At 40.1% G+C, this 25,011-nt stretch overlaps 2 protein-coding genes across 3 annotated transcripts in view; both read right to left on the reverse strand.

Moving 5' to 3' along the window:
- Positions 1-3,310: 3,310 nt before the first annotated feature.
- si:dkeyp-72g9.4 (uncharacterized) lies at positions 3,311-5,611 on the reverse strand. The gene is made up of 2 exons (XM_006781479.2): positions 5,373-5,611; positions 3,311-4,391 (listed from the first exon to the last, which is right to left on the reverse strand). The coding sequence occupies exon 2, from the start codon at positions 4,387-4,389 to the stop codon at positions 3,622-3,624; it is 768 nt and encodes a 255-aa protein (XP_006781542.2). The 5' UTR covers positions 4,390-4,391; positions 5,373-5,611; the 3' UTR covers positions 3,311-3,621.
- Positions 5,612-13,933: 8,322 nt separating this feature from the next.
- Positions 13,934-25,011, reverse strand: part of LOC102778260 (A disintegrin and metalloproteinase with thrombospondin motifs 2-like) — a 137,166-nt gene continuing 126,088 nt past the window's right edge. For both annotated transcript variants that reach the window (XM_087849273.1, XM_087849270.1), the window contains 8 exons: positions 24,835-24,915; positions 24,577-24,740; positions 24,281-24,437; positions 24,062-24,197; positions 23,678-23,885; positions 23,442-23,571; positions 20,920-21,006; positions 13,934-17,701 (listed from right to left, as the gene is read on the reverse strand). In XM_087849273.1, coding sequence (XP_087705399.1) covers positions 14,730-17,701; positions 20,920-21,006; positions 23,442-23,571; positions 23,678-23,885; positions 24,062-24,197; positions 24,281-24,437; positions 24,577-24,740; positions 24,835-24,915 — 3,935 coding nt within the window. In that variant the 3' untranslated portion in view covers positions 13,934-14,729. The remainder of the gene's footprint in view (positions 17,702-20,919; positions 21,007-23,441; positions 23,572-23,677; positions 23,886-24,061; positions 24,198-24,280; positions 24,438-24,576; positions 24,741-24,834; positions 24,916-25,011) is intronic.

Here is a 25,011-nt window from a genome sequence, read left to right on the forward strand (position 1 = left end):
TAGTCCATCCATTCATCCATTTGCTTCGGCTTATCCTTATCAGGGTCGCGGTGGGTGGGTGGGGGAGCTATCCCAGTTATCATATGGTGAAAAACGGGGTACATCCTGGGCAAATCACCAGTCTGTTGCAGGGCTAACAGGCTGCTGACCTGTTACCATAGTGGGCCTAAAAAACAAAACAAAACCTTAGTAAATTACTAAGGTATATTTATACTGCTCAAAAACAAGGGAAATTAAGGGAACACTAAAATCACACACTGGGTCTTGACAGTTGAAAATCTTTACTGAAACACTTGCTACGAAGAAAATAATTTAATATGATTTTGAAAACTAAAATCAGCAACGCTTTGAGGGACGGTCTGAAATATACACCAAAAATCTAAATAATAATAACAATTATTAATAATTTACTAGTAGTCAACTGTCAGTTTGATGCAAATAGATCTCATCTTCCTGTTGAGGTAAGTGTGAAATGCAGCGTGTCAAAAACCACAAAGAATATTTTCCTGCAACCACCAAATCTTTCTGCCTCTTAACGCTGACACATCTTTTCTTTTCTTTATGGTTTTTATGGTGTTTTTCGTTTTTTTTTCTTCCTTTTTTTGGCTGAAAGAATTCTTCAGTTATAATAACATTATAATAACGTTGTATCAACTCCAGGGAAAGTACATGATACTGCATGTGCAACACTGAACATAGAAATCTAACACACACACTAAATATTTCCTTCAGGATTAATTAAGTATTCTGATTCTGAATATTATATACAGCAAATATATATTTGATTAAAACATATCTCATCCTCGGGGTACTTGTGGTTCTCCCCCCAACAAATCTCTTCTTCTTTTACTTAAGCAATAATAAGAAGTGGCAACAGTAATAATAATGTGTATGATAATCTGGCTGCAGATAAGAATGTTTCCCATACTACCAGTAAGTCCCAAACTCTATAAAAAACCTGATATTTGGTTTAAAAGCCATTTCTTTCACAGAAATAAATAACCTTACAATCAGCAACTTTTTTGGCATTATTTTGCTCATATAAATATTGCGTACGGAAGAACTAAAATGCTTTACTTCCTCCAGTCACAATAATCATATTCAGTAATCATAGTCACTGCTGCTACTTTCTAGTAACCCCGATTGATCAACACAAGAAAAAACGCTCCACAGAGAATGCTTCATTATGTGTAAAAACACGGAAATTGTTCAGTTAATTTGCTAAAAGAATAAAGTACTTTCTTCAGCACTGTGCAAAAGTCTTGAGCCAACTAGTTTCCATACACGTTTTGTTAGGAAAATGGGAAATAGCAAATATAATATATAAGGCAAAAACTGAGTTTTTACAATTCTAATGAGCTTGAAAATTTATATTTGGTACGATCAACTTCAACACAGGCTGAACTGTCAGAAAAGCTTTCTTCTAATTTCTTTAATTACTAGGACCTTCAAAACTCTTCTGCCTTTTGTTCTCTTCTATGTCTATAAACACATCACATTACCACACAGCTTCAAAGGTCTACAACATCTAAAACACCCTCAGGAAGCCTGAGAAATATCACTCAAAACCACTTTAATGCTTGGAAGGAAAATATAAGGAGACAAGACGCCCTCAGACGTCTGCCAGGCAAGCTTGCTCTCCATTCATTTTGGTTTTTTTGTTCTTTTTAAAGATGCTTTAAGCAGATTGTAGTTCAGCAAACACAAGTGCAAAGTGCAGGCCTTTACTTGACATAGGTTTGAGTACAATTATTTTTATTATTTTTATTTTTTTTTATCTATATGGATATAGTACAGGTATAGAACTCATTAAATGCTTAGTAAAATTTATTTAGAAAATTAATGATAAACATCAAGTGAAAAAAAAATGTTTTCATCAGAAATTTAATTTGTTTTTTAAGCATGTATAAGCAGTATACATACAATGTAGTATATCTACATACTTATGCAGGAACATTGTATTGTATTGTGTTTAAACTGTAACCTGTTATTATAACGTACATATTAAAGTCATAATAAAGTAACATGATAATTAGAATCCAAATATATGATTCCCTATATGCTGACATGTTGTCAATACAAACAGTGAAATAAGAAACATAGTTTTAAGTAGCTCTATATAGAATTATTACTACTTCAGTCTATTGACCTTCAAGGAGAGGTCAGAGGTCAGATAAGACATGCTATTATAGATCCTTATACAGCTCATCAGTCTTGTAAGAATCAAATTTTTTTAAGTTATAAGGCATTTTTTCAATTTTGGATCAATAAATTATTAAGCTGACCTTGAAGACCTTGGTGGTTGTAAGCCGGGTTTGAATGGATTGTTAATATGACTCCTATCTACACCCCTATAAAGTCTTTCATTCAAAACTTTTTGAGTTTAGTTAAGTTTAGTTACAGGCAGAATGATGACATGAGCGCACACAACCAAAAACATAACCTTCTTGAGTTAATAATGAGTAGCTCGAGACTTTTTGCACAGTACAGTACACTAATGAAGGGGGGGGGGGGGGGGGGGGTTGCTTGGTTTAGGGGAACCGACCCTCTGCCCCTGACCTCAAACAACGGAGTATTATTCTACTTTATAGTCGCCTTTTAACTTAGGTTACAGATGGTGTATGTATTAAATATCAACACCCTGGCCTTGAAAGCATACAGCTTTCTTTGGATCCAACCTTGGACTCAGTTATGATCCCTAAACTGATAGTCTTTGAAAATAATTATGTACCATAAAGAGAGTAAGAACGGCTTATGGGAGATTTACTGTTATAAAATGTCCAATGAATCAGTTATGTAAAGTGTTTTCTTGAGTAGTAATGATAGAAGCCTGCCCTCTAGTGTCTCTTATTTAGTAGAACAGCCATGACCTGTTTAGTTTTTTCTGCACACGCCTCATTAAACCTTTTTATTCTACATGCAGATCATTTGTGCTTTGGATCACTTTACAATCAATTCTAAAATGATCTTTTTTTTTTTGGAATGTGAAAATGTATTAGTGTGGCATTGCATTGCTTCCTTCAACATCACCTTTTCCAGTTACTGCATGCATCGTTGTTGCTGTCCTACCAGTGCAGCAATAAATAACCAGCATCTTGCATGTTGAGGTTCACCGGTGCCATCTTTGCTCTGCCCGTGTCTCTCCACACTTGTGTTTACCAGTGCAGGATCCCATGACAGTTACCATAGAAACTTCGGCGCCTGGCACCAGCAGAGCCAAGAGTGGAGTTCATTTCTGAAGGGTCTCCGTGTGCAGGAAAATAAAGCCTGCAGCTGAGGGGAAAAGCACGTTTCACATGATCTGAGAGAGAGTATCAAAAGACTGCTTTATTTCTTCATGTCATTTACAAACACTGGAAGATATTAAAAAGGACATTACAGAATTGCTCATTTTCATGGTTTGTTATGATCACTGGCATACATTAAGAGCAGAAAGGTTGTAATAGTAAATATTAACACTGATATAATGTTACAGATGGACAATTGTAGTAGTCTTTACTTGTCTCTGTATCTTTTCAAATGTGTATTTCTATGTGTCTCCTAATGTCAATGTCTCATGCACTGACACAAAAGATTAGGATATTTTACTGGAGAATGTCACATTGACTGTCCATTTACACGCTACACCTCGGCAATGGCAGGAAGCATACAGGCTCGAGTGCGTGCCTCCCTCCACGCCAGCCTGCAGTCAGAGATCCACTGAGAGATGAGGGACTGTTTGATGGCTGGATTCAGCCTCTCTCCCTCTGCCTTTCTGCAAGCTATGCTGGCCTCCGACCTGGCCAAGGTGTGTTTTGGGGAGATGTTTGGAACTGAAGTGTCAGTTTTGCTGTTTAATTCAGAGCAACTGCCCTCATGTTGTTGTGGGAAATCTGGATTTGAACCAAGGGCAATGCTGTGGGCTCGCACGCACACTCTGCTCTCCCATACGCTGCCGTGCTGCCTCATAAACCTCCCCTCGACAAATGCTCTCCTCCTACCTCCTGAGATGGTAGCGAAGCTGTTCTGGTGTCCATAAATATACTCAAGAGGGTCAGAGTTGCCAAACTTCAGCTGTCTGTTTAGTTCTTTCCCCTCTGCCTGCTGCGCATCAGCAGCACGTGCCTCCTCTTTCGGGTTGTATTCAATCCACGATGGCCTCAGCTTCTGCTGCGCAGTGTTCTGCTGCTGTGTGTGGAAACTGTCCGGGGAAATATCCTGGCTGGGAAAAGTGGGGTGGGCCAGGTGGCAGATGGAGAGGAGGTAGTCCTCCGATGACAAAGCCTGGCAGTGACCAGCATTATGGAGCGTGTTGGCTTCGTTCAAATCTCTAACCGTCTCCTCGCTGCCCTCTCTGATTGTGGGCAGCGTCAGTCTCCTCTTGGACGGCAGTCTGGACCGTGGCCGCATAGCTGAGAGAAAGACAAGACGGGAGAGGTCTCATTTAGATGGGGAAAAAAACTGTGTAATGTGAAATACTGCATCCAAGTCTCAAAAAAGCGGAATCCTTTAGGAAAATATAATCACCATTTGGAAAACTGGATATTTTGATATATGTGACACATTCCTGATAGGGTCAGATGCATCTTAATTCCTAGTTTACAAAGTGAGAGCCCTGTTTGTGTGTCATTTATGTCGAAACTTGCAGTATGTGTCTCCACACGATACAAATTTTAAAAAAATCTGTGCACTATTATCTCACGAACTGACTTATAACTTCTGGAGTTAATCTCTCATTCGTACACACTGTTGTGTTGCATTGTATTTGCAACAATTTTTCCTCAGTTTCTTTTGAAAAGCCTCTTGTTTAATCACCTCATCAGTCTAATGTGTTTTTCTAATGACATAATGTGCATCTGGACATTGCTCACATTGCTCGAAGCTCCCAAAACACAACCGACTACAACAGCTGGCTGTATCGATAAAACCAAGTAAACATAGAAACCTCTCCTCTCCCTTCCCTTCATTTCAGGCACCGTGCGCTGCTTACTCTGGAGTTGTGTGTGTTGACCGTTCAATATACAAACAATCCCAGCGAGAGGCTGCACACACAGAAGACTGTTTCGTGGGATCTCAGACACGTAAAGCCTCAAACTGTTTCAGAGTGTGGAGCGCCGAGTTGTTATAACCCCGAGCGTAGCCCACAATATATGCTTGTATTGACCTCATGACAAAAATAGCGCAAGCCAAACCAAAATGCCAGCCTCTCCCAGTTTCTTCCAAGGTGTAACCACTGCTAAATATAGACCACACCTTCTGTATACAACAGCTAAAAATGGTTCCACGGCGGCAGCTCGAGGCTGAAGCACAAATCAGGCACTCTGTGTGTGTGTTCGTCATGCATTCTCAGGAATAATGTAAAGGTTTTCTGCTCAATTTGCCTTCACCCTCACCTTTACGGAAGATCTTTGTTGAGTCCACCGAATCTTTTCTTGTCTCTTCTCCTGGTGCAGCTTTAAATAGCAGCCTGCATCCGTCGCTCTCTTTCTCTCTTTTTTTTTTGTCTCCTCAATTTTATTTACGATCCTCTGTTTTCATCTGCTGCCGCTTGTTAATTGTGCTGTGAAGCTTCAACTGTCTCTGACCAGAGGCAGAGGCAGAATGCAGGTTTATCTTCTCCTCACATCCCCCCTCCCTCTCCTCCACCTCCTCCTCCTCCCTCTCTCTCTTGCTCCCTCTCTCCCTCGCTTACTTTTGGTTTGCCCTCCTTCCCTGCTTCTAAAAATAGACACACCATCCATTTCCTCAGCCCCAGCACTGTCTCTGGCTGACTGTATTGATGGAGCGAGAAAAACAGATGCAGAAGAAAGAGGGAAGAGGAAGGAGACTCAGAAACATGCTGTGTAAATCGTGTGACATACATTATGCAGATAATCTGATCAGATGGGCATGTTTGCTCTGTGTATGCATGTGTGTGTGTGTGTTTATGCGTGTGCACGTGTGTGCACATAATGCAAACAACACCTTGCAGCGATCATGGGAGCACTGACTTATGGAAACCCGTCTCATGATTCACATGAGTCAACACTTCCCCTCTGCAGATACATTTCTGACTTTTTAGACCTTTAAAAATTGAAATGCTTTTACACCTGATTGAGTTTTCATAGACTGTGTTTTATTGTGTTATTATGTTTTATTATGTTTCATTAATACTCAGTGGCAAGCACTAGCAGACTGCAGTTTACAGAAACAAAGACTCGGAGCCCACCAGGAAACAGTTTGAATTTCTGGTTAAAAACACATTTAGACACTCGTCCAAAAACACTTTAGCTTGTCTTAAACTGGACTATTTGGAAAAAAAAAGAGCATTTCGAGGATTTGGAGCAGACATAAAGAGAGTTACGTAAACAAAAACAGTGTCTCCTCTGCAGTTCGTGGTAAACGGGGCTGCTATTTGTCACTTGGGTAAAGACTTCAAAACTGGGTCGCAGGTGGTGGGATGCACACAATCCTTTTCATTTCTCCTAATCAGACTTTCATTGCTATTAAAATTGAATTGATTTCCTTTAAATCTAGAAGCCTCTTTTACAGTTTATTTGGGTTGTTCATCTTAAACGATAATATTCTGCTGGGCAAACTTCTTGCTTGTAAAGAGGATTCAGTTTTTGTCGGTCAGTTGTGGCCCTCTTCCTGATGTACTTCAAGATGTTTATTGTCTCATCCTGGACTGTGGTTCTGACACACCAGTCCTCGGCCTTGCTCCTTACCGTACAGTCTCAGGGTGCTGGATTTGGGGTGAACCCTTCTATACATGGTCAGAAGCTTCCTTATCTTGATATCTTTGGCTTCTCCTCCTTTGGCCAGCTTATTATCCCAGCAGGGTGTCTGATCCCCGGCAGGGCATGGGAGTTGATGAGCAGGATTTTGTTCTTCCCATTCAGTTTGCTCCTCAGGACTTGCCTTACCCTCTGCAGGCACTTGGTGGTTGCAGCTTTCCTAGCGGCCTGTTCGTGATTGCCATTTGTCTGTGGGATTCCCAGGTACTTGTAGCTGTCCTCAGTGTCTGCAATGTTGCCTTCTGGTAGTGCAGTTCCCTCTCTTTGTTATCATCCGTCTACACTTCCCCATTACAAATGACGTTCCAATGTTGTTGCTGTATATCCTGGTGGTGTGGATCAGTGATTCTATGTCACGTTCACTTCTGGCATACAGCTTGATGCCATCCATGTAGAGGAGGTGGTTGATGGTTGCTCCATAACATAGTCGGTATCCATAGCCAGTCTTGTCAATGATCTCACTGCAGGGACAGAGCATCTCCTTAATAGATCCCATACTTGATGGTGACTTGTGCTATTGGCTTTAAGTTGGCATCTAGAGTTGTTTGCCCCATCCCCAATAAGTTCCTGCTTAAGGCTATTAGAGTCCTGTTGATCTTGCATATTTCAAGGAATTCCAGGGTCCATTTGGGGGGGGCATTGTGTCATTATCGTAGTCAATCCAGGTGGTGCACAGGTTGGTGAGTCTGGTCTTGTAGTCTCCAGGGATGGATCTATCTACCAGGAGCTGGTGTTTCAACCCTCTGGTATTCCTACAAATTCCTTGCTCATGTATTAAGTCATGTGCCTCTTCATCTTATCTGCTATGATAGCTGTCTTTCTGGAATATCTCTTCAATCGACTGGCTAAGGCTGTAAATGTTTGTGTGGCAGTTTCCAATGCCTCAGGTATAAGCAGCTTGTACTTCTTAGGCATCCCTTTCTTCATTGCATGTTTCTGCAGCTCTGATAGTTGTCCCTCTCTGCCACCTTGATCTTGGCCTCTACTATCCTTCTCCATGGAGGCCACGGCTTCTTCTGGCTGTTCATCTTTTTGCCAAGCATCTCTGTGATCACTGCTGCCATGGTGTAGATCAGCTAGTTGGTTTTGGTGATGGTCGCATTATGGATTGTCCATAATGCTGCATTCACATCTTCTAGTAGACCTTCAGAAGGTACTTCACTTTGTCTTGGTAAGTGGCTACAGAGGGTCCAAGTTTCCAGCTTCGTCATGATCCTGTATTTCAGGTCAGCTCGTCTTGCACTCAGTGCTCCTTCTATCGTATCTCCCCCGTGACCTGACGTTCTGGCTTTCCCTTGCTGTAGCATTTGTGTTGTATCTCATCAATCTCCAGTTGTGATAGCAGTTCTTTCTTCCGAATGTTGGAACACTAAGCTAGTAGTTGTTTCGCCGTCAGTCTGGATATTGAAAATTCCATAGGTCACACCTCCTCTTCATGTAACCTCTTCCGTTGGGGTTACTTTCGTAGTAGCAGTACCTTGTGCCTTCTTCTTCCAGTAGCCCACTTCTCATCGCCTGACGAGGACCTTGTTTACTCGGGCGATGTCCGAGACGGTAGTACGGCTTCAATTATCTCTCTCTCACTCACACTTGACAAACCAACATGTATTTAAACAACAATATACCCTTGTGTTTGGGGGAAACACTTCCCCCCTTACAGTATTGATGACTGCACGTGTGTGTGAGGGCGTGTGCTGGAGGCAGCGTGACCTATAATGTATAGAATGAGTCACACATCTGCCTATATCAGCCTATAGAAAGATTTCTGTCTTTTTATAGACCTCTAATGAACTAGTCACAAGAAACTAAATTTGCTTCACACACGCATGCCTGGTTTGCCTCAGTTACATCACACAGACTGTTTAATACAAACAGGCACCACACTGACTGCACAAGTTGATGCTTATTTTGCTAATGACAAACACTAGGCACATAAATGACCGAGCTAGTTCTTACAAAAACAGCAGCAAGCAAATTTATGAAAGAAACAACAAACAAAAGGTTATTTTAAGCAACAGCTGTGATGATATCTGTAGCTCTATGTGTGTTTACAGGGAAATAGCTGACTTATCAAGAGCATACCAGAGGCTATTATTCTCAAGCTCCCACTTTCTGATAGCTTTCAACTGTACATGAGCATAATATGATATGATTTGTGTTGTGTAGAGCTGGGGTCGCTGTAGCTCAGGAGGTCGAGCAGGTCACCTATTAATCCAGAGGTTGGTGGTTCAATCCAAATCTCAATGCCAAATATCTTTGGGCAAGATGCTAACCCTCAGTTGCTCTCTGATGCCTCTATTGGAGTGTGAATGTTAGATAGTAAGCACTTACATAGAACGAGCATAGAAAAAAGTACTTGGATGAATGAGGCAAGTTGTATAAAGCGCTTGGAGTGCTCAGTTTGAGCAGAAGAGCGCAATATAGGGACCAGTCCTATTCAACATTCAGAACAACTTCCAATTAGCAGCTACATCATGATATTTTTTGGATAACAAAATTTAAACTGAAGACAGCTACCTTGTTAGTTAGTCCAAAAATCCAAAATGTAAAATCAACCGCCCATTTCTTTCTCCAAGATTTACAAAAATTTTGAATTACTTTTGTGTTTTTTAACCAACATTTGTTAAAGGCTGTAGTTATGATTGCTACAACCCATGGCCTTTTTTCTTACTCTAAAATCTTTTTACAATACAGCTTTGTGCTTTTTAATAAATGTCATTTTTAAAAAAAAAGGAGATCCGTATCTACCACAGTATTAAAGTTTAATACTTATTCATTCAAAAAAGTGAATTGTTCATTCATCTAACAGTTTATATGCAGCTTACAACACCGTGTGACTGGTTACAGATAATGTCAGCACTGTCACAAAGCTGCAAGTCTGGACTTTTAATGCTGATGTAAAACACATCTATTCAGTCTTGTTTTATGCATATCTTCTCACCATCATTAGCCCCATAGTTACAGCCACTTGTGTATTCACTAAGAATTAGACAGTCACAGGAGGATGGCTGTGTTTTATGGCTGATGGGAGCTTGAATGTGCTGCCCGAGGGATTCTTGGAAATGGTCGGATACAGCAGTTGTCCTCTGAAGGGCAGAGAGTGCAATTTTCCACAGAAAGATGATTATTTCCAAGAAAAAGTTGTTTGGAAATTATTGAGAAAGAGAAATCAAATTATAGGGAGTGGACAAAATAACAAGAGGAGAGAAATAACACGTGTATAATGCGTACATCATTCTGCATACAAGCTGTCCGGTTTGAAAATGCATATTTATGTGGATGACTGTAATCCAATCAAATTCATGGTTCACAATTAACTGAAGTCTTACTTAATTTAATTTTCTTGTGTGGTGTTTCTTGTGATTTACATTTTTTATTCACCACTTGTGATCTGTGGAGTACATTACTGAGTACAGCACTGTAATGAGCCAGGATTGCTGTCATTTACTAGCAAGTCCTAAAGCCATGAGTGAGTTTTAAAAAAAGAATCCACATAAAATATAACAAACAAACAATTACCAGGCTCAGTGCACCATGAGACATATTTGTTCATGTCGCCAAATAATATAGATTTGGACCTCGAGAGGCTTTTTTGCTTCAAGCAAGACTTTTGCTTTGGCTTTAGTTCTTTTTCTTTATCACAAAATCTAAAGCGCTCTGCTGTTTTACAGAGGCCTTGTCAAGCTAAAGTCAGTCATATTTTTACTAGTGCTGGTTCAGATCCTGCTTAAACATTTGCTCAAACTCAAAAAACCAAACACATCCTTCAGGATACCTGTTTGGAAATAAAGGCTGTTGCTTTTCCAAACAGGAAATGTTGCCTGCAGATACCCTCAAGGTGTCTTCATAAAAATCCCAGGCGGTTTACACATGTTTATGTTGTTTCTCTTCATAAACATGTAATTCTGGGCTTCATCTTGCTCCCTTAGTTTGTTCTTTATCTGGTTAACTGAAGTGTTCCCGGAACTCGCCCATCTGCTTTTTCCCGTCTCATTATGAACTCCTCTTCTGCACCTGTAAAGCTGCTAGTTTCTGGAAAAGATTCTGTTTGCACATGTGGTTTGTGTGCGTGTGGACCACAGCTGATTTGATTCCTCCTGAATGAAAGATTCGCCGACCTTCTTTATCGATCGTACCAACATGGGTCAAATCGGGTCAGTTAGACAGTCTTAACGTTCTTTTGTTCAATAAATTGACGTAAAATGACGTAAAAGCAACAACAGAAAAAAGTCATATGTTTGGTTCACAATTAATAGGCTGCGTGAACATGTTACACCATGCTAGGAGAAAAATGCTGACTTTTAAATGGCATATACTTGGAATAGATCCCATATGTTTTACTCTATTGAAGTGGTTTTGATTTCTGGAGGACTATTGATTGACTATTGAGTTGAGGAACGCCTTTCAACATAGACTTTCATTTGTGAATCATTTTGATCCAAAAATTTACTGGTGTGAGCAAATGAATAAATTTCATTATGCCATTGAATGTGGCAAATATTGACATCCCACTGTAAATTAATATTTCTCTTCTTTTCAGACCTGAGGAGGGCAACAACTGAGCCTACGAGGATACAAATATTACACTTAACAGCATTGCAAGAACACACTGTGCTTTTTGTTTCTCTCCAAGTGGCACAAAATGAAATCTGACAGCCAGCGTTATTGACCACGCAGCCTTAATTTGATGCACATGCTTATGTGAAGCATTTATGAGTAAATCTAATATTCTGATGACAGATACAATGGAACCTATAATGACTGTAGCAAGAGTCGCGTGGGCACTTTATGATAGACTGTACAAGCCAGGTTTGAAAAACTCAGAAACAGAACAGAGAGAGCACGTAAATGAACGTTTGTAGTGAAGTTTGAACTTTGTTTTCTAAATCTGAGTTTGTCCTCGATGGTGTTACGGTTGCAGAATTTGCAAATGTTTCCCCCGAGAATTGTGTAAGTGTGTCTCAGTCCAGGTGTCTGTAATGTGATTAGAAACTCTGGATGCACACTGAGATTTGTAAATGTGTTCATTATGCTGCAAAACTTTTCTCAGAATCTTGTTGCGTAATCATATTTTGACGTATGTAGAAAAAGAAAAATCTCCCAATCCGTATTTCCAAGTATGTAGAGATTTTTCGGTGCGTAGAATGAATAAATATAAAGTGCTGAGGCACAGTGCACACTAAGTGGGGTGGGGTCACAAATATGCACAAACATTTGCAGCTCAACAAATGCATATTTGTCAGTGTATATTTTCAAATTTGTTCACACATAAGATTTTTTTCATGGATGTACATTTCTGCACCGACATATTCTGAAAATTTCCAAATTATTTCACAAAGATTATTAAGGACACAGTGGTTGAGACACAGTTTCACAGCTCTTCAGATACATTTGCAAATATCGCTAGAGTAATACTTCCTCATATGACACATATTAAGAGTGTAATAAAATAAGCTATTTATTTAAAAACAATTTTTACTGTCAATAAGACAGAACAAATAAGTAAAAATGTGAATAAATAAATGCGAAGCCTAAAAAGTTCACTTTAATTGCTTATCTCTGTTACAAAAATGTCATGCATAAAAGCTATTTTATTAGCTTGGCCTGTGCACCCAGTACAGTATAGACCATATGAAATTTATAGTGATCAAAGTAAAACCCATATGACATAAGAGAGTCGTGAATCTTAATTACAAAAAAAGAAAAGAAAAGGTAATTCATGTCCTGGGTTAAATGTTGTATACAAGGTTGCCAAAGTCAAATATCTTGTAAAGTTCAGGTCAGTTTATTTCCTGGTCATGCCACACCAACACTTTTACCATGATTACTTAGATTTTGTCCATCTAAACTTTGTCTAAGCACCAGGTATTCACCAATGTCCCTCATCAAACTGTCATACTGTAGCTTTACTTACGCAGGTAACACCCTGATTGTAATAACATGTAATAACATTTGTCTTGATGCATGCTCAATTATACAGGTAAGAAATACCAAAAGGTTGATTCTATTCATCTGGACGTAGCGTTTTCGATGGGAGAAACGTTTCGTAACTCATCCAATGACTACTTCAGTCTCACCTGACCTTAACCTTATAAACAGTACATTTTCATAATAACTGAAGCCAACCCACTGAATGAACAATGGGCTGTGATGTCAGTTCTTTGATCTTTAATATGAAATTGCCATTATCACTGATCAAAGACCACTGATCAATGATCAATACACCTACAGGCCAGTGGACACCCTTTCAATGATGAGGATGTACACATTCTAGACAGTGAGGAACGCTGGTTTGAGGGCGGAGTCGAGGAGGCCATTTACGTGAAAAGGGACAGACCATCTCTGAATCGAGGAGGGGGCCTAAGGGTACATCTTTTGCCATCTAACAGTGCTGTGATTGCAGTCATTCCCCAACTCTCTGTGAATGGTACTCATGGCCATTAATCAATGGTCATGACAATTTGCATATTAATGATCAAGGAACTGACCTCACAGCCCATTGCTCATTCAGTTGTGCTAGTGTCAGTTATTGTGCAAATGTACTGTTTATAAGATTGGGGAAACCTGCAGTCAGCTGAGACTGAAGAAGTCACTCAGATGAGTGACGAAATGTTTCTCCCACTGAAAATGCTACGTCCAGATGAACAGAATCAGCCTTTTGGGATGGAATAACATTACATCAAAAATCATGGCCCTAACATTATCAGATTTTGTTGTCATAAAGAAAAGCAAGAGAAATGTTAGTGCAATGTTGAGAGGAATTACCTTGTATGTTTTGTATGTGTACCTGGTGCCAGGTATTGCAATTTCAAAAAGGAATATTAATAGATTAAAGGACAGCTTGTAATAATTCTGATGGCTACTCACAAATAGCTGAGTCCATGACTGGTTTGTGTGTCCGTATTGTCATGTACCACAATAACAAAAATCACGCTTGTGATTGCAAAATACCACAGGCACTTAGTCTTTAATAAATAGTAAACATTAACTTCTGTTTCATATATACATGTATTGTACAAGAAGACTTGTAGATGCAGTTGCCGCACATTAAATGCACAAACAAAACCTTTTATACAAAAAAAAAAATAAAGATAACAAACTGGCCTTCAAAGTTTTACTTTGGATAGAGATACCATAAAAAGCCTTGCATACTTTCCTTTTAAATTTTTGTAGTTTTCCTATAGAAATAAATGCATGAGGGACATTGCTTTTAGCAGCAGTGACAAACAAAGCACCCTTGAATGTAAAAATGTTTTAATAAAAATGTGTATTTTTCTTTTTCTCTGGTTATTTTTTTGTACTGCTTACCTTAATGACATATTATAATTTACCATTTAAGCACCAAGTATTTGGCAATGTCCCTCATCAAACTGTCATACTGTAGCTTTACTTCCTGAGAGATAAGTAATTGCTCTGGAAATGACAACAGAATCCAACCAGTGTAAACTTTTGCAATTTAGTTTGCAGTTAAGTGAAATAGAAGCTAAATGTCTGCTTTGCGTATTGGCCACTCAACTGAAATGTATTCATATTTGTACTGTGCAAACTGCAGTCCTGGGCTGTAATCTGAAATGGGATGAAAATTTGGATTCTAGGTGGTAGATTTTGTTGCCGTGCGAGTGTCAGTACCACTGTCATTTTTTAAAATCTACATTATCACTGAATTCTTAAGCAAAACAAAGGGCGGTTTAGGGAAATAAAAGCCGACCTTTGTAAAGTGCTGTAATCCTGGATGTACATTTTTTTTTAAATTCCTTCTGCTTCTCTTTATTGTGTGTGCACAGGCAAGGCGATTTGCAGCAATCGGTACCCTAAAGGGCTTTACTCAAAGCAACTGTGCAAACATTTGACTGATATGACAGCTTTTTTTTCTTTCTTTTTTTGGTGGAACTACCCATTAGAAAGCATTGCGGCAGATAAGCGGTGTTTTCAGACAAAGTGTTCATCTCTATAAGAGAAATGATAAGGCTTGGTTTATTGTACTGCGTGGCCTCTCTTCATCCTCAAGAGAAAGTTTCGCTTCTCCTCTAGGAGCTCCTGAATGCGTTTGTTCCTGGTTCTTTCTCTAAGGTTGATCCGATGCTTTGGGATCAAGTTGTTCTGAGAGATGTCGCTCTCCGAGTTGATGACCCTGCTGTAAAAAACATCGATCGAGTTGTCTTCACTGTTTTTCTCAGCGCTTCGTGGAGGCCTTAGAGTGGAGATGGTGGTGGTGAGGGTTGTTGGGTTTGCCTTTGTACCTGTGGTGGGAGGTGAGGCAGTACCTGTGTTTGAAGATGTTGTGTCAACAGGTATATTCGCAGGGATGTAATCCGCCTGATCCAGCCAGGGTGAAGAGCTTAGCTCTGTCATGTCATCTCCATTTATGATTGGGAATGCCATGGTGAGGCTGTCCTCTATCACCATGGTGTTACTGACCACGCCCACATTTCTGTAGGACACGGTGATGTCATCACCACTGGGATTGCTACCATTGTCTTCTGAAGGAGGGAGAGTAGTTGTGTAATAACGTGTTTTCTTCTTTGGATAAGTCTTTGCCACCTTAAATCTACTCTTATCGACTTTGGCTTTTGAGTTTACGCCACTTTTGCTATAGGACACTGTAATGGCATCACTATTGGGATTGTGACTGGGATCACTGGGGACTGAAACATCGACGCTTTTAGTCACTGGCACAGTGATGTAAGGCATGGCTTTATTGGGCGTTGTGATATCCTCAACAAAACTGTTTTCAGTTGGTATTACAAGATCATCAAAAGTACTTAGTGTTGTTGTTCCAGCATTTGCACTGTCTTGATACCACGATTGAGTTTGATCTGTAGCTTCCATGCTATTACTGACATATGGGGCATTGATTCTTGATTTAGGGAAAAGGGAGATCATTGCTGTACCAGTAATGCTTGAAGAAATAGTAGAAGAAAGATCCTGTATTGGGTGCTCCCCACTTGAATAGGGAGGGAAAGTAGTTATGTAATAATGTGTTTTCTTTTTTGGATAAGTCTTTACCACCTTAAATTTACTCTTGTTAACCTTGGGCTTTGTTAATATGTTTGTGCCACTTTTAGCGTAAGACACTGTGATGTCACCACCATCACGATTGTTGCTACTGGTAACTGAAACGTCAACGCTTTTAGTCACTGGGACATCTATGTAAGGCACGGCTTCCCTGGGCATTGTGACATCCTTGACCAAACTATTTTCAGTGGGAATTACGAGATCATCGAAAGTACTGAGTGTTGTTGGTCCAGTATTTGTGCTGTCATGGTACCACCATGGAGTTTCATTTGTAACTTCTATGTTATTAATGTTGTATGGCACATTGATTTTTGACTCAGGGAAAAGGAGGTTTATTGTTGTACAGGTAATGCTGGAAGAAATAGTAGAAAAAAAGTCCTCTGTTGGTGGTTGCTTGGTTGAAGGAGGAGTAGTTGTGTCATGATGTTTTTTCTTTTTTGGAAAAGTCTTTACCACCTTAAATATATTCTGATTAACTTTTGCCTGTGAGTTTAAGCCATTTTTGGGTGCTGGTTTTGGGTTCTTTGGTGGCTCGTGCTTTGTAACTTTTATCTTTGGTTCAGTTTTCTTTTGAGTATTGGACTTTGGTGGAGCATCTTTTTTAGGGGAAGGTTTAATTTTTTCCCCTGGAGTCTTTTTGGGGGGTTTATTTGCTGAAGTTGCCTTTTTGGGAGCAGTGCTTGATGAAGTAGTCTTTTTTACTGGAGTAGTGTTTGGTGGAGTAGTCTTTTTTGGAGACGTGATAGCAGGAATAATCTTTTTGAGGGTAGCATTTGATGGAGTAGTCTTTTTGGGAGCATTGTTTGATGGGATAATCTTTTTGGGAGAAGATTTTGATGGAGTAGTCTTTTTCGGAGTAGTGCTCGATGGAGTAGTCTTTTTAAGAGTAGTTTTTACTGGAGTAGTCTTTTTGGGAGCATTGTTTGATGGAGTAATCTTTTTCGGAGTAGTGCTCGATGGAGTAGTCTTTTTAAGAGTAGTTTTTACTGGAGTAGTCTTTTTGGGAGCATTGTTTGATGGAGTAATCTTTTTGGGAGTAGTGCTTGATGGAGTAGTCTTTTTCGGAGTAGTGCCCGATGGAGTAGTCTTTTTCGGAGTAGTGCTCGATGGAGTAGTCTTTTTCGGAGTAGTGCTCGATGGAGTAGTCTTTTTCGGAGAAGTGTTTCCCGAGGTAACCTTTTTTGGAGTACTGTATGACTTCTTATTGGGATTGAGCTTTGGTATAGAGGGTTTTCCTGGAATGCTTTTCGGGGTCGTATTCTTTTTTGGATTCTGCTCTGTTGGACTCGTCTTTTTCAAGGTTTTCTTTGGCGGAATAGTCTTCTTAGGCTTGGAGTTTTGTAGGATGTCTGTCTTTTTACGGTTTTCTGCTGGCTGTGTCATTGGCAGAGTGGTTGTTGTTGTGTCCGTTTTCAAACCAAATGTTACTGGTGTATTTGTAGATGTGTGCACCAGACTTTCAGTGCTGTTGTTTATGTCTGGAAGAGGCAAAGGCAGAGGGTATGTAGTAACACTGCGAATGGTTGTGGACTCCCTGGTGATTGCTATGGAAGAAGTTGTAGGGTAAACAGGGGCCCTGGTGGTAGCCGGTGAATGAATGGTAATCATTTCTGTGGTACTCAGTGGGGTGGCATGAGGAGCTGTAGGGGTAGATGTAGGAGGATGAGCAGTAGACGCTGAACTAATGGTAGAAACTGATGTGATGACAGCTTTGGAGGGTTGTAAGGTGGTGAAGCCAGAGCTTGGGATGCTTGTGGTTGGAGGAGATGTAACTGTGATGGATGTGGCTCTGGGGGTGGAGCTGGGGACAGGCACTATGTTAGGGACATTGCTGCAGGATTCGCAGCATATGCGCTGGTAGTCCGGTAGAGAGCAGTAGCGCTTCAGCACCTCCATGCGACAGAAGACAGACCGGTCTCCATGACAACGGCCTGTAAACAAAAAAACAGAGCTGAACAGAGAGGTAGAAGCTACAATAATATGTGTGTGTGAGATTGCTCTATGCTAAAGAACGTGAACAAAACTATATTGTTACAAATTGGCATTACTCTCAAGTTACACATACATAAATCCATGCACATGTGAGTGAAAGTGCGTGTTGGTTTCACGCTGTTAGAAGTACAGTAGTAAAGCCAGACCACTAGCAGAGGATGCAGGAAGGAGAAAAAAGGAGAAAAATCCACACATCAAGAGCATTGATGAGATTCATCCAGAGCAACTGAAATGGGAAAATAAGGGTCGCCAGTCTTGTGTTGCACCTATAAGAGATCAGGATTTTTCATCTAATTCTGGCTTCTGCTCATGTGTTTCTTCATTTTTTTTCAGACGTGCAACATTTTCAGTTCAATATTAAGTCTACCACTTGACTTGTACCCTTTTTGTACCATGCCAGTCAAAAATAACTACTTTCGTATTGCAGTATATACCAATCTGACAAAAAAAAATCTAACCAGTGAACATTCCCATTAGGAGAAAGATCACACTTTTTAAAACGATTTTTATTGATACAACTTTGCTTTTGAGAATGACAGGAACTGAAACAATGAGATGTACGCCCCGCCCTCCCCTCTCAATATATAGATATATTTTTTTTCTTAAGAAAAATAATTCAACTGTATCGAAAGTTACAAGTTCACAGTCACTTTGGTAAAACACTTGATTACTTGGAAATCAACCAGTCAATCTGTTTATCGATTGAAGAAGAAAAAGAAAACAAAAGAAAACAAACAAAGACGAAATACATAAATGATATTTGCTGCTTAAATAAAATACATAATTTTCATGATGATGTAAAAACTGGAATGGCACATTAAGTGTCATATGAAACATTTACAAAACATTAATAAAATTTCCCTGATAAATCAAAGTGCATATAGACGCAGTGCACGTAGTCCATCTGAATGTTTCTTCAACGTTAGCCAAACGTTAGCCAGCCCCACGCAGCAGGCCAGTGAAGCCACGAAACAGTTACCCATAGTATAGAATATTATAGAAGAAGATAACAGTCATGAACATTATTAAATACAGTCAACACCAATGTTATATACAGTATCGCACTGCTAGGTCTGGCTTGGTCTCATACAGTCCAACTCCAGCAGAAGGAAACCTTGGATAGCTCGCTACATAGTCACAACAGAAATATGTGTTCACAATACAATGACAAGTCTGAAGTGTTTTTTTCTTTCTTTTTTCTTTTTCTTTTTTCTTTTTTCTAGATGCCACATGTGTCAATACCCTAGGCCCTTGGAAACCCTTCCCAGTAGTCAGACATTGGTCCAACATCATCTTGGTAGGTTTGATGGTTGGCGGGTGTGAGTTTGTTACGTTGGTTTGAAGCTGCCTCTATTCCGAGTGAAACTTTGAATGAGTAAAGCCATCTCTTTCACAGATAAATGCCATTACATTCAATCCAAGATAAGGCATTGTTCATGTTTTCAATGTTCACCAAAATAAAATGAGATCATCGGACGCTCTAAAATCAAAGTTTATGAGGTATTTCTGTATCTGATCGCAATGTGTAAAAGCCCAAATGATGAAGCACCCTCTCACACACACATATACACACACACACACGCACACACACAGACACATACACAATCACACAACGATTAAGGACGCTCATTCATCTAACGCGTACATCCTCCCAAACACACATGCACAAAGACGCGCACCCACACCCACACGCACACCAGTGCACTCGCGCACGGATCGATACAAACACACAGGTGATGGACGCAAATGTGCATGACAAAACGTGATCCTGGCCGTAAAGAAAACGAGAAGCAACAGTAAACCACTGATCCATCTGAGAAAATGGAGAGGCAAATAACTGACCAAGTCCTGCATAATATAGGTCTAACCCTTTCCCCCAAAACACTTTACCTTTATTAAATATTCATCTGTATTCATGTAAAATCAATAAAAAAATACACATAACAGTCAAGGATCTAAGCGATCAATAGCAGTCCAAAGATTTTAGGCAAATAAGCTACAGCTTATTCATGGTAAAACATTATTAATATTATTGTTACTCATATAGATTTATATTTATAGTTATATATAAATACAAATATATTTATAGATGTATTTGTTTAAAGTCTGCAAGCACAAATAAGCTGCATTTATTGAACTTTTGTATAACAGTCAAAGAGAGGATGGCTGATGATGAGGTGAAATGGGAAGTAACCTCAATTGGTCAAACTACCCTGTTTTTTTTTCTTTCTTCTTTTTTCTTTTCTTTTCTTTTCTTTTTTTTTTTTTTGAGTCGTCACCTCAGAAGACCCTCCCACAAAAATCAAAAGGTTTACTGACTTCACTTCCTGCCCCTGTGCTGAGTTCCTGTCAATCTGAGAATGGAACGTGGGATGAGACACCACTCTCATCCCCAAATGGAACCAATATGTCAGATGAGCACTTTAGCAAAGATGTCCTCAGATCACATTCACAGTAAAGCTTTCATATTATATATATATGTATATATATATATTTTTTCTATATAGATATTTATACCTTTTCTGTTTATTTTGACACCTGTTTCTCCCCCACATTGACAATGCGCTACAAAAAGAAAAAAGCGCAGCTGCATGATAGCACGCAGCTAGCTCGCGCAAATCACGGCCGCCGAATGCAGAGGGGGGGGGGTCCCCTCGCACGTGAACGGCTCTTCGACACATCTCAGGAGATGCCAATGAAAACCTGTTCGCCTTGCCACTACGAAATCCTTTTCACATCAAATTTTTTGTTGATCTTTTGAGTTTTCGACTGGCCAGCGGTTACAACACAATGCTCCACAAAGGAGATAGAGAGAGAGAGAGAGTTAGAGAGAGAGAGAGAGAGAGAGACAGAGCAAGAGAGAACCAACTAGCACACGCAGGAGCCAGAGACCTCCCCCAGTCAGAGCCGTCTCAGACACAGAGAGAGAGAGAGACAACATCCCCCCCCACCCAAAAGAGAAGCGAAAGCTTTTGCCGCTCGCTCACGGGCGTGGCACAGGCACAAGGCTTGGGGCGGGGGGCGGGTCAGGGGGCCAGCCGGGGCCGGCCCTGCAGGGACAGGAGGACAGAAATGGGCAGGGCCCAGCAGAGGACAGACATGCAGCTGCAGCTGCTGCTGTGGAGGCCAGGCTGGGAACTATAGAGGGAGGTTTTACGTGAGGAGATCTTCGGGAAGTTGGGGTTGGGGCGTGACAGCCACTGGATCAAAATGTTGCCGTTCTTGTTGAGGTCTGGTGGGCCCTCTGCAGAGAAACATGGAGAGAGGCATGGAAACGTTAAGAAGGACTATAAGGGAACATGTGCAATATGTAACAATTTTAGCAACCATCACACCAAGCTTCTACACTGATGCCAGGGGCTAAATCTAGTTTAGTTGTATCTGTTTATTAAATATATTACGCCTCCAGAATGTATCTCTGACATTTCAGCTGAAGCTACGACTGAATTCGGTTCAGTTTGAACTGACATATTTACATGCAATGACAGCGACCTTGTGACAATTTATTACATGGTCGCGACACATAATGTGTTGAAATTATATGTGTATTATCATGCCAACAATACCAGCTGAATGCCATTTTCAAGCTTTACCAAATTACCTGTTGGTGACATGAGCAGAATCTCCATACTCAGATTGCATGGCGCTTGTGTAATGGCGGCTCAAAGCAAGGCAAGAACAGGACTCTCACACTGTGGACTATTGCCCCTGTTATGCTGCTATTTTGTCAGATATTTATCACATAGTTCTTACTTTTTTTAATCTTGATTTGGTTAGTCAAGCAGTTTTACTTCATCTTTAGTTACACATTTAGGCAAGTAGCTGGTTAGAAGGAGAATGCTGTCACAGAAATAACTGCATGTAAAACATAAAAAAAGAAACATGGTGTTGTGGTAACCATAGGCACTATACAAAAGATGGACACAGCCCCTCACTGATTTGTGGAATACCCTTACTGTTGCCATCTCGGTTTTTTAAAAACTTAATGTAATCTATTTCCAATTCTGCATGTTCTACATGGAGAGAAACAAAATATATCTATAGCACCACTTCATTATGTACATCTTTTCAACTGCTCATTAATGCAAGTATCAGTTCAATGCATTTATGCATGTACACATGGTCAAAACCAGTGAGCAGTAGTTCTCTGAGAGAAAATGCTTTGTTGATGCCTTTTGACTGCTTTAAAGTGATAGCAAGGTAACAGTAACTCAAATGAACACTTGTTACAACCAAGGTATGCAATGAATACCTCTCAATGCATAACACATTAAATCTAGCAAATGGGCTACAGCAGCAGAAGACCACACTGGGTGCCTCCACAAGTCACACAGTCTCACCAAAACTGGACAACAGAAGACTGAAAAAACATCAAACATGGCTGGTTTGTTGAGTTTCAATTTTTGTTGAAGGATTCAGATGGTAGGGTCAAATGTTAGTGTAAACAAAATGAAAGCATGGATCCGTCTGTCTTATATCACTTTTCAGGTGTGGGGACACCACAGCCAGTTTGAGTATTACTGACCATGACCATCCCTTTATGACAGCAGTGTACCCATTCTCTGATGGCTGCTTCCAGCAAAATACCGTGCCATATTACAAAGCTAAAATAATCTCAAACTGGTTTCTTGGATATATTAATGAGTACACTGTGCTCAATAGTTCTCCACAGTTACCAGATATCAATCGAATACAGCACCTGTGGGATGTGGCGGAATGAGGAAATCACATCATGGAACTGTGTGATGCTGCCATGTCATTATGGCCCAAAATCCCTGAGAAATGTTTCCAGCAACTTGCTGAATCTGTGCTATGAAGAACTAAGACAGCTCTGAAAGCAAAAGGGGCTCAAACCAAGTTCTAGCAAGGTGTACCCAATGAAGTGAGTACCCTGGACCAGTGTTGGTCAAGTTACTTGAAAAATGTAATCAGTAATTAATTACTGTAATCCCGTTACTTTACTGATTACTTATTTTCAAAAGTAATTAATTACTTAGTTACTTAGTTACTTTTTAAAAACATGATTTACAACCTGAATAGGTGATAAAGCGATAGATCTTTCAGCCCAATTCTACTTTTTCTACATAATCCATCATACAAAATGTAATCAAATGGAAAATTCTCTTTTTAAAACTTGTTTTGTTAGTTTTAATCGTTTAACTTTATGCATGAAGCAAAATTTTAATTATATGCACCATTCTCTGACTGGAAGAAATTAGTTTAACATTTAAACCTATTTTCTGCACATTCCAGCACATAATAAATAAATAAATATATATATATATATATTTTTTTTGTGTTTACACTCACTCTTTCAGATGCAAGTAAAACGCTTTAAACGTTGCACGCTCATACTCTCTCCCGCACTCGATATATGATCCATTGTTGATCTGCACACAGCTGTTGTCACGAACGTTGCACTCGCTTACGTCACTGTCATGAGACGTTCTCGCAAGAAAATCACGGTTTTAGTAACGCAGTAACTCAGCGTTCCTACGGGAAAGTAACGGTAATCTAATTACCGTTTTTGCAATAGTAATCCCTTACTTTACTCGTTACTTGAAAAAAGTAATCGGATTACAGTAACGCGTTACAAGTAACGTGTTACTGCCCATCTCTGCCCTGGACATTTTAAACCTATAAAAAATACTCACAGGGTGGGGCTCGCACAACACTTACTGGAACATGGTGTCAGGCGACAAACTCTTATGGTGTCTGGTTTACTGTCGAGACACAGGCCGATGGTATTGTCTCTGGTGTGACACAAAGCCTGTCTCTGCTGGGTTCCATTACCACATGTCACTGAGCACTAGGGATATAAAAAATAAACACACAATGCAAAAAATCACCACAAACTACTTACAAAATGTGAATAAAGTGCAAGCATCTTGAAGGCTCTAGTTTAGCCCACATACCTGTGACCATGGTCCAACTCTCCACTGGGTGGGGCAGGGAAATCGGTTGCAGGATCTGCGCGACTCTGGACGGTTGTCGTTGCAGTGTTTGTTGTGGATAGCACGCGTTGTGTTGTCATCCGAAAGCTGGACGCAGCTCACCGATCGGACTTGCATGCCCGTCTTTCCACATGGCTTGCTGCAGTTCTGCCACTCGCCCGTCACCCAGCTGGAGAATATATAACAGCAAAGAGAGGAAAGAGCATCGAGGGCCATCAAAACAAATCAACCACAAAGGAGAACAAAGGGCGAACTGAATGCAGAAAAAGTTGCTTTAATCCAAGTGTGGATTCCTACTGTAAGTCATATTTTCACAGATGTTGTGCTTCTCATGTGAATACATACATGGGAGGAGGGCAGGCCTTCTGGTTGCAGTCCCTCATGTCACCTCTCGGTTTCATGTTGGACTTGTTACAGAACCTTTTATGAACCATCTTGCTGTCGACTTTTCTTCTGCAGCCGTATCGCAGGTACTGCTTTCCTAAAAAAGGGTGGAAAATTGGACATCATATAAGTCAAAGAAACAACGGTTTCACCGTGAGAATTTTCTTTGTTCTACTGTACCTCCACCACAAGGCTTGGAGCAGTAAGACCATTTCTTTGGGGCCCATTCATAAGCGCTGTCCTCCACTAGCATGTTGTTCTGAATTCCAGAGTCAGAGTCTGTTCTCATCAAGTACTTGTACGACAAATTCACATCCTCATCCCCGTGTAATTTCATCTAAAATCCGACAGATCATCATAAAATTAATGAAGGAATCAAGATGATAAATAATTTCAACCACAAAATGTGATATTATGAGATTATTATGAAATTTAGGTAACTATAGATTCAATTTTAAAGTCATGTTGTTGCACACCATGATCAGAACTCCATGTCTGAGAGGCCCGGTTGACTGAAGGGTCTCCTTGTCATTGTCATTCTCATATTCCCACTCCACTCCCTTCTCTATGACCGAGTAGGATTCTGGCTTCTCCATGTCCCCGTTTATGAAGAACTGTCCTGATGCCACATTTTTCACCACTGCAGATGGGAGAAAAATAGACAACACTGCAATGAGCAAATCTACATTCCAGTATCTGGCACGGAAGAAAAAACAAACTCGAATTTAAAATACCTAGAGTGTGCGAGGTGGCTTTTAGCTCTTGGATCAGTAAGTGCCTCGTTCCTCGGGGGATTTCGAGAACTTTAAAGAACCCTGAAATAAAACAGACATCTGGTTTGTGCCAAAAAGTCAATTTTACTGTTTCATACCAAAGAACTGCACCAAAGCCAGTAAAGCTCCCTTTCTAAT

This window comes from Neolamprologus brichardi, chromosome 2 (assembly GCF_056152115.1).
Source record: "Neolamprologus brichardi isolate AB-2024 chromosome 2, ASM5615211v1, whole genome shotgun sequence".
NCBI classification, from domain to species: Eukaryota; Metazoa; Chordata; class Actinopteri; order Cichliformes; family Cichlidae; genus Neolamprologus; species Neolamprologus brichardi.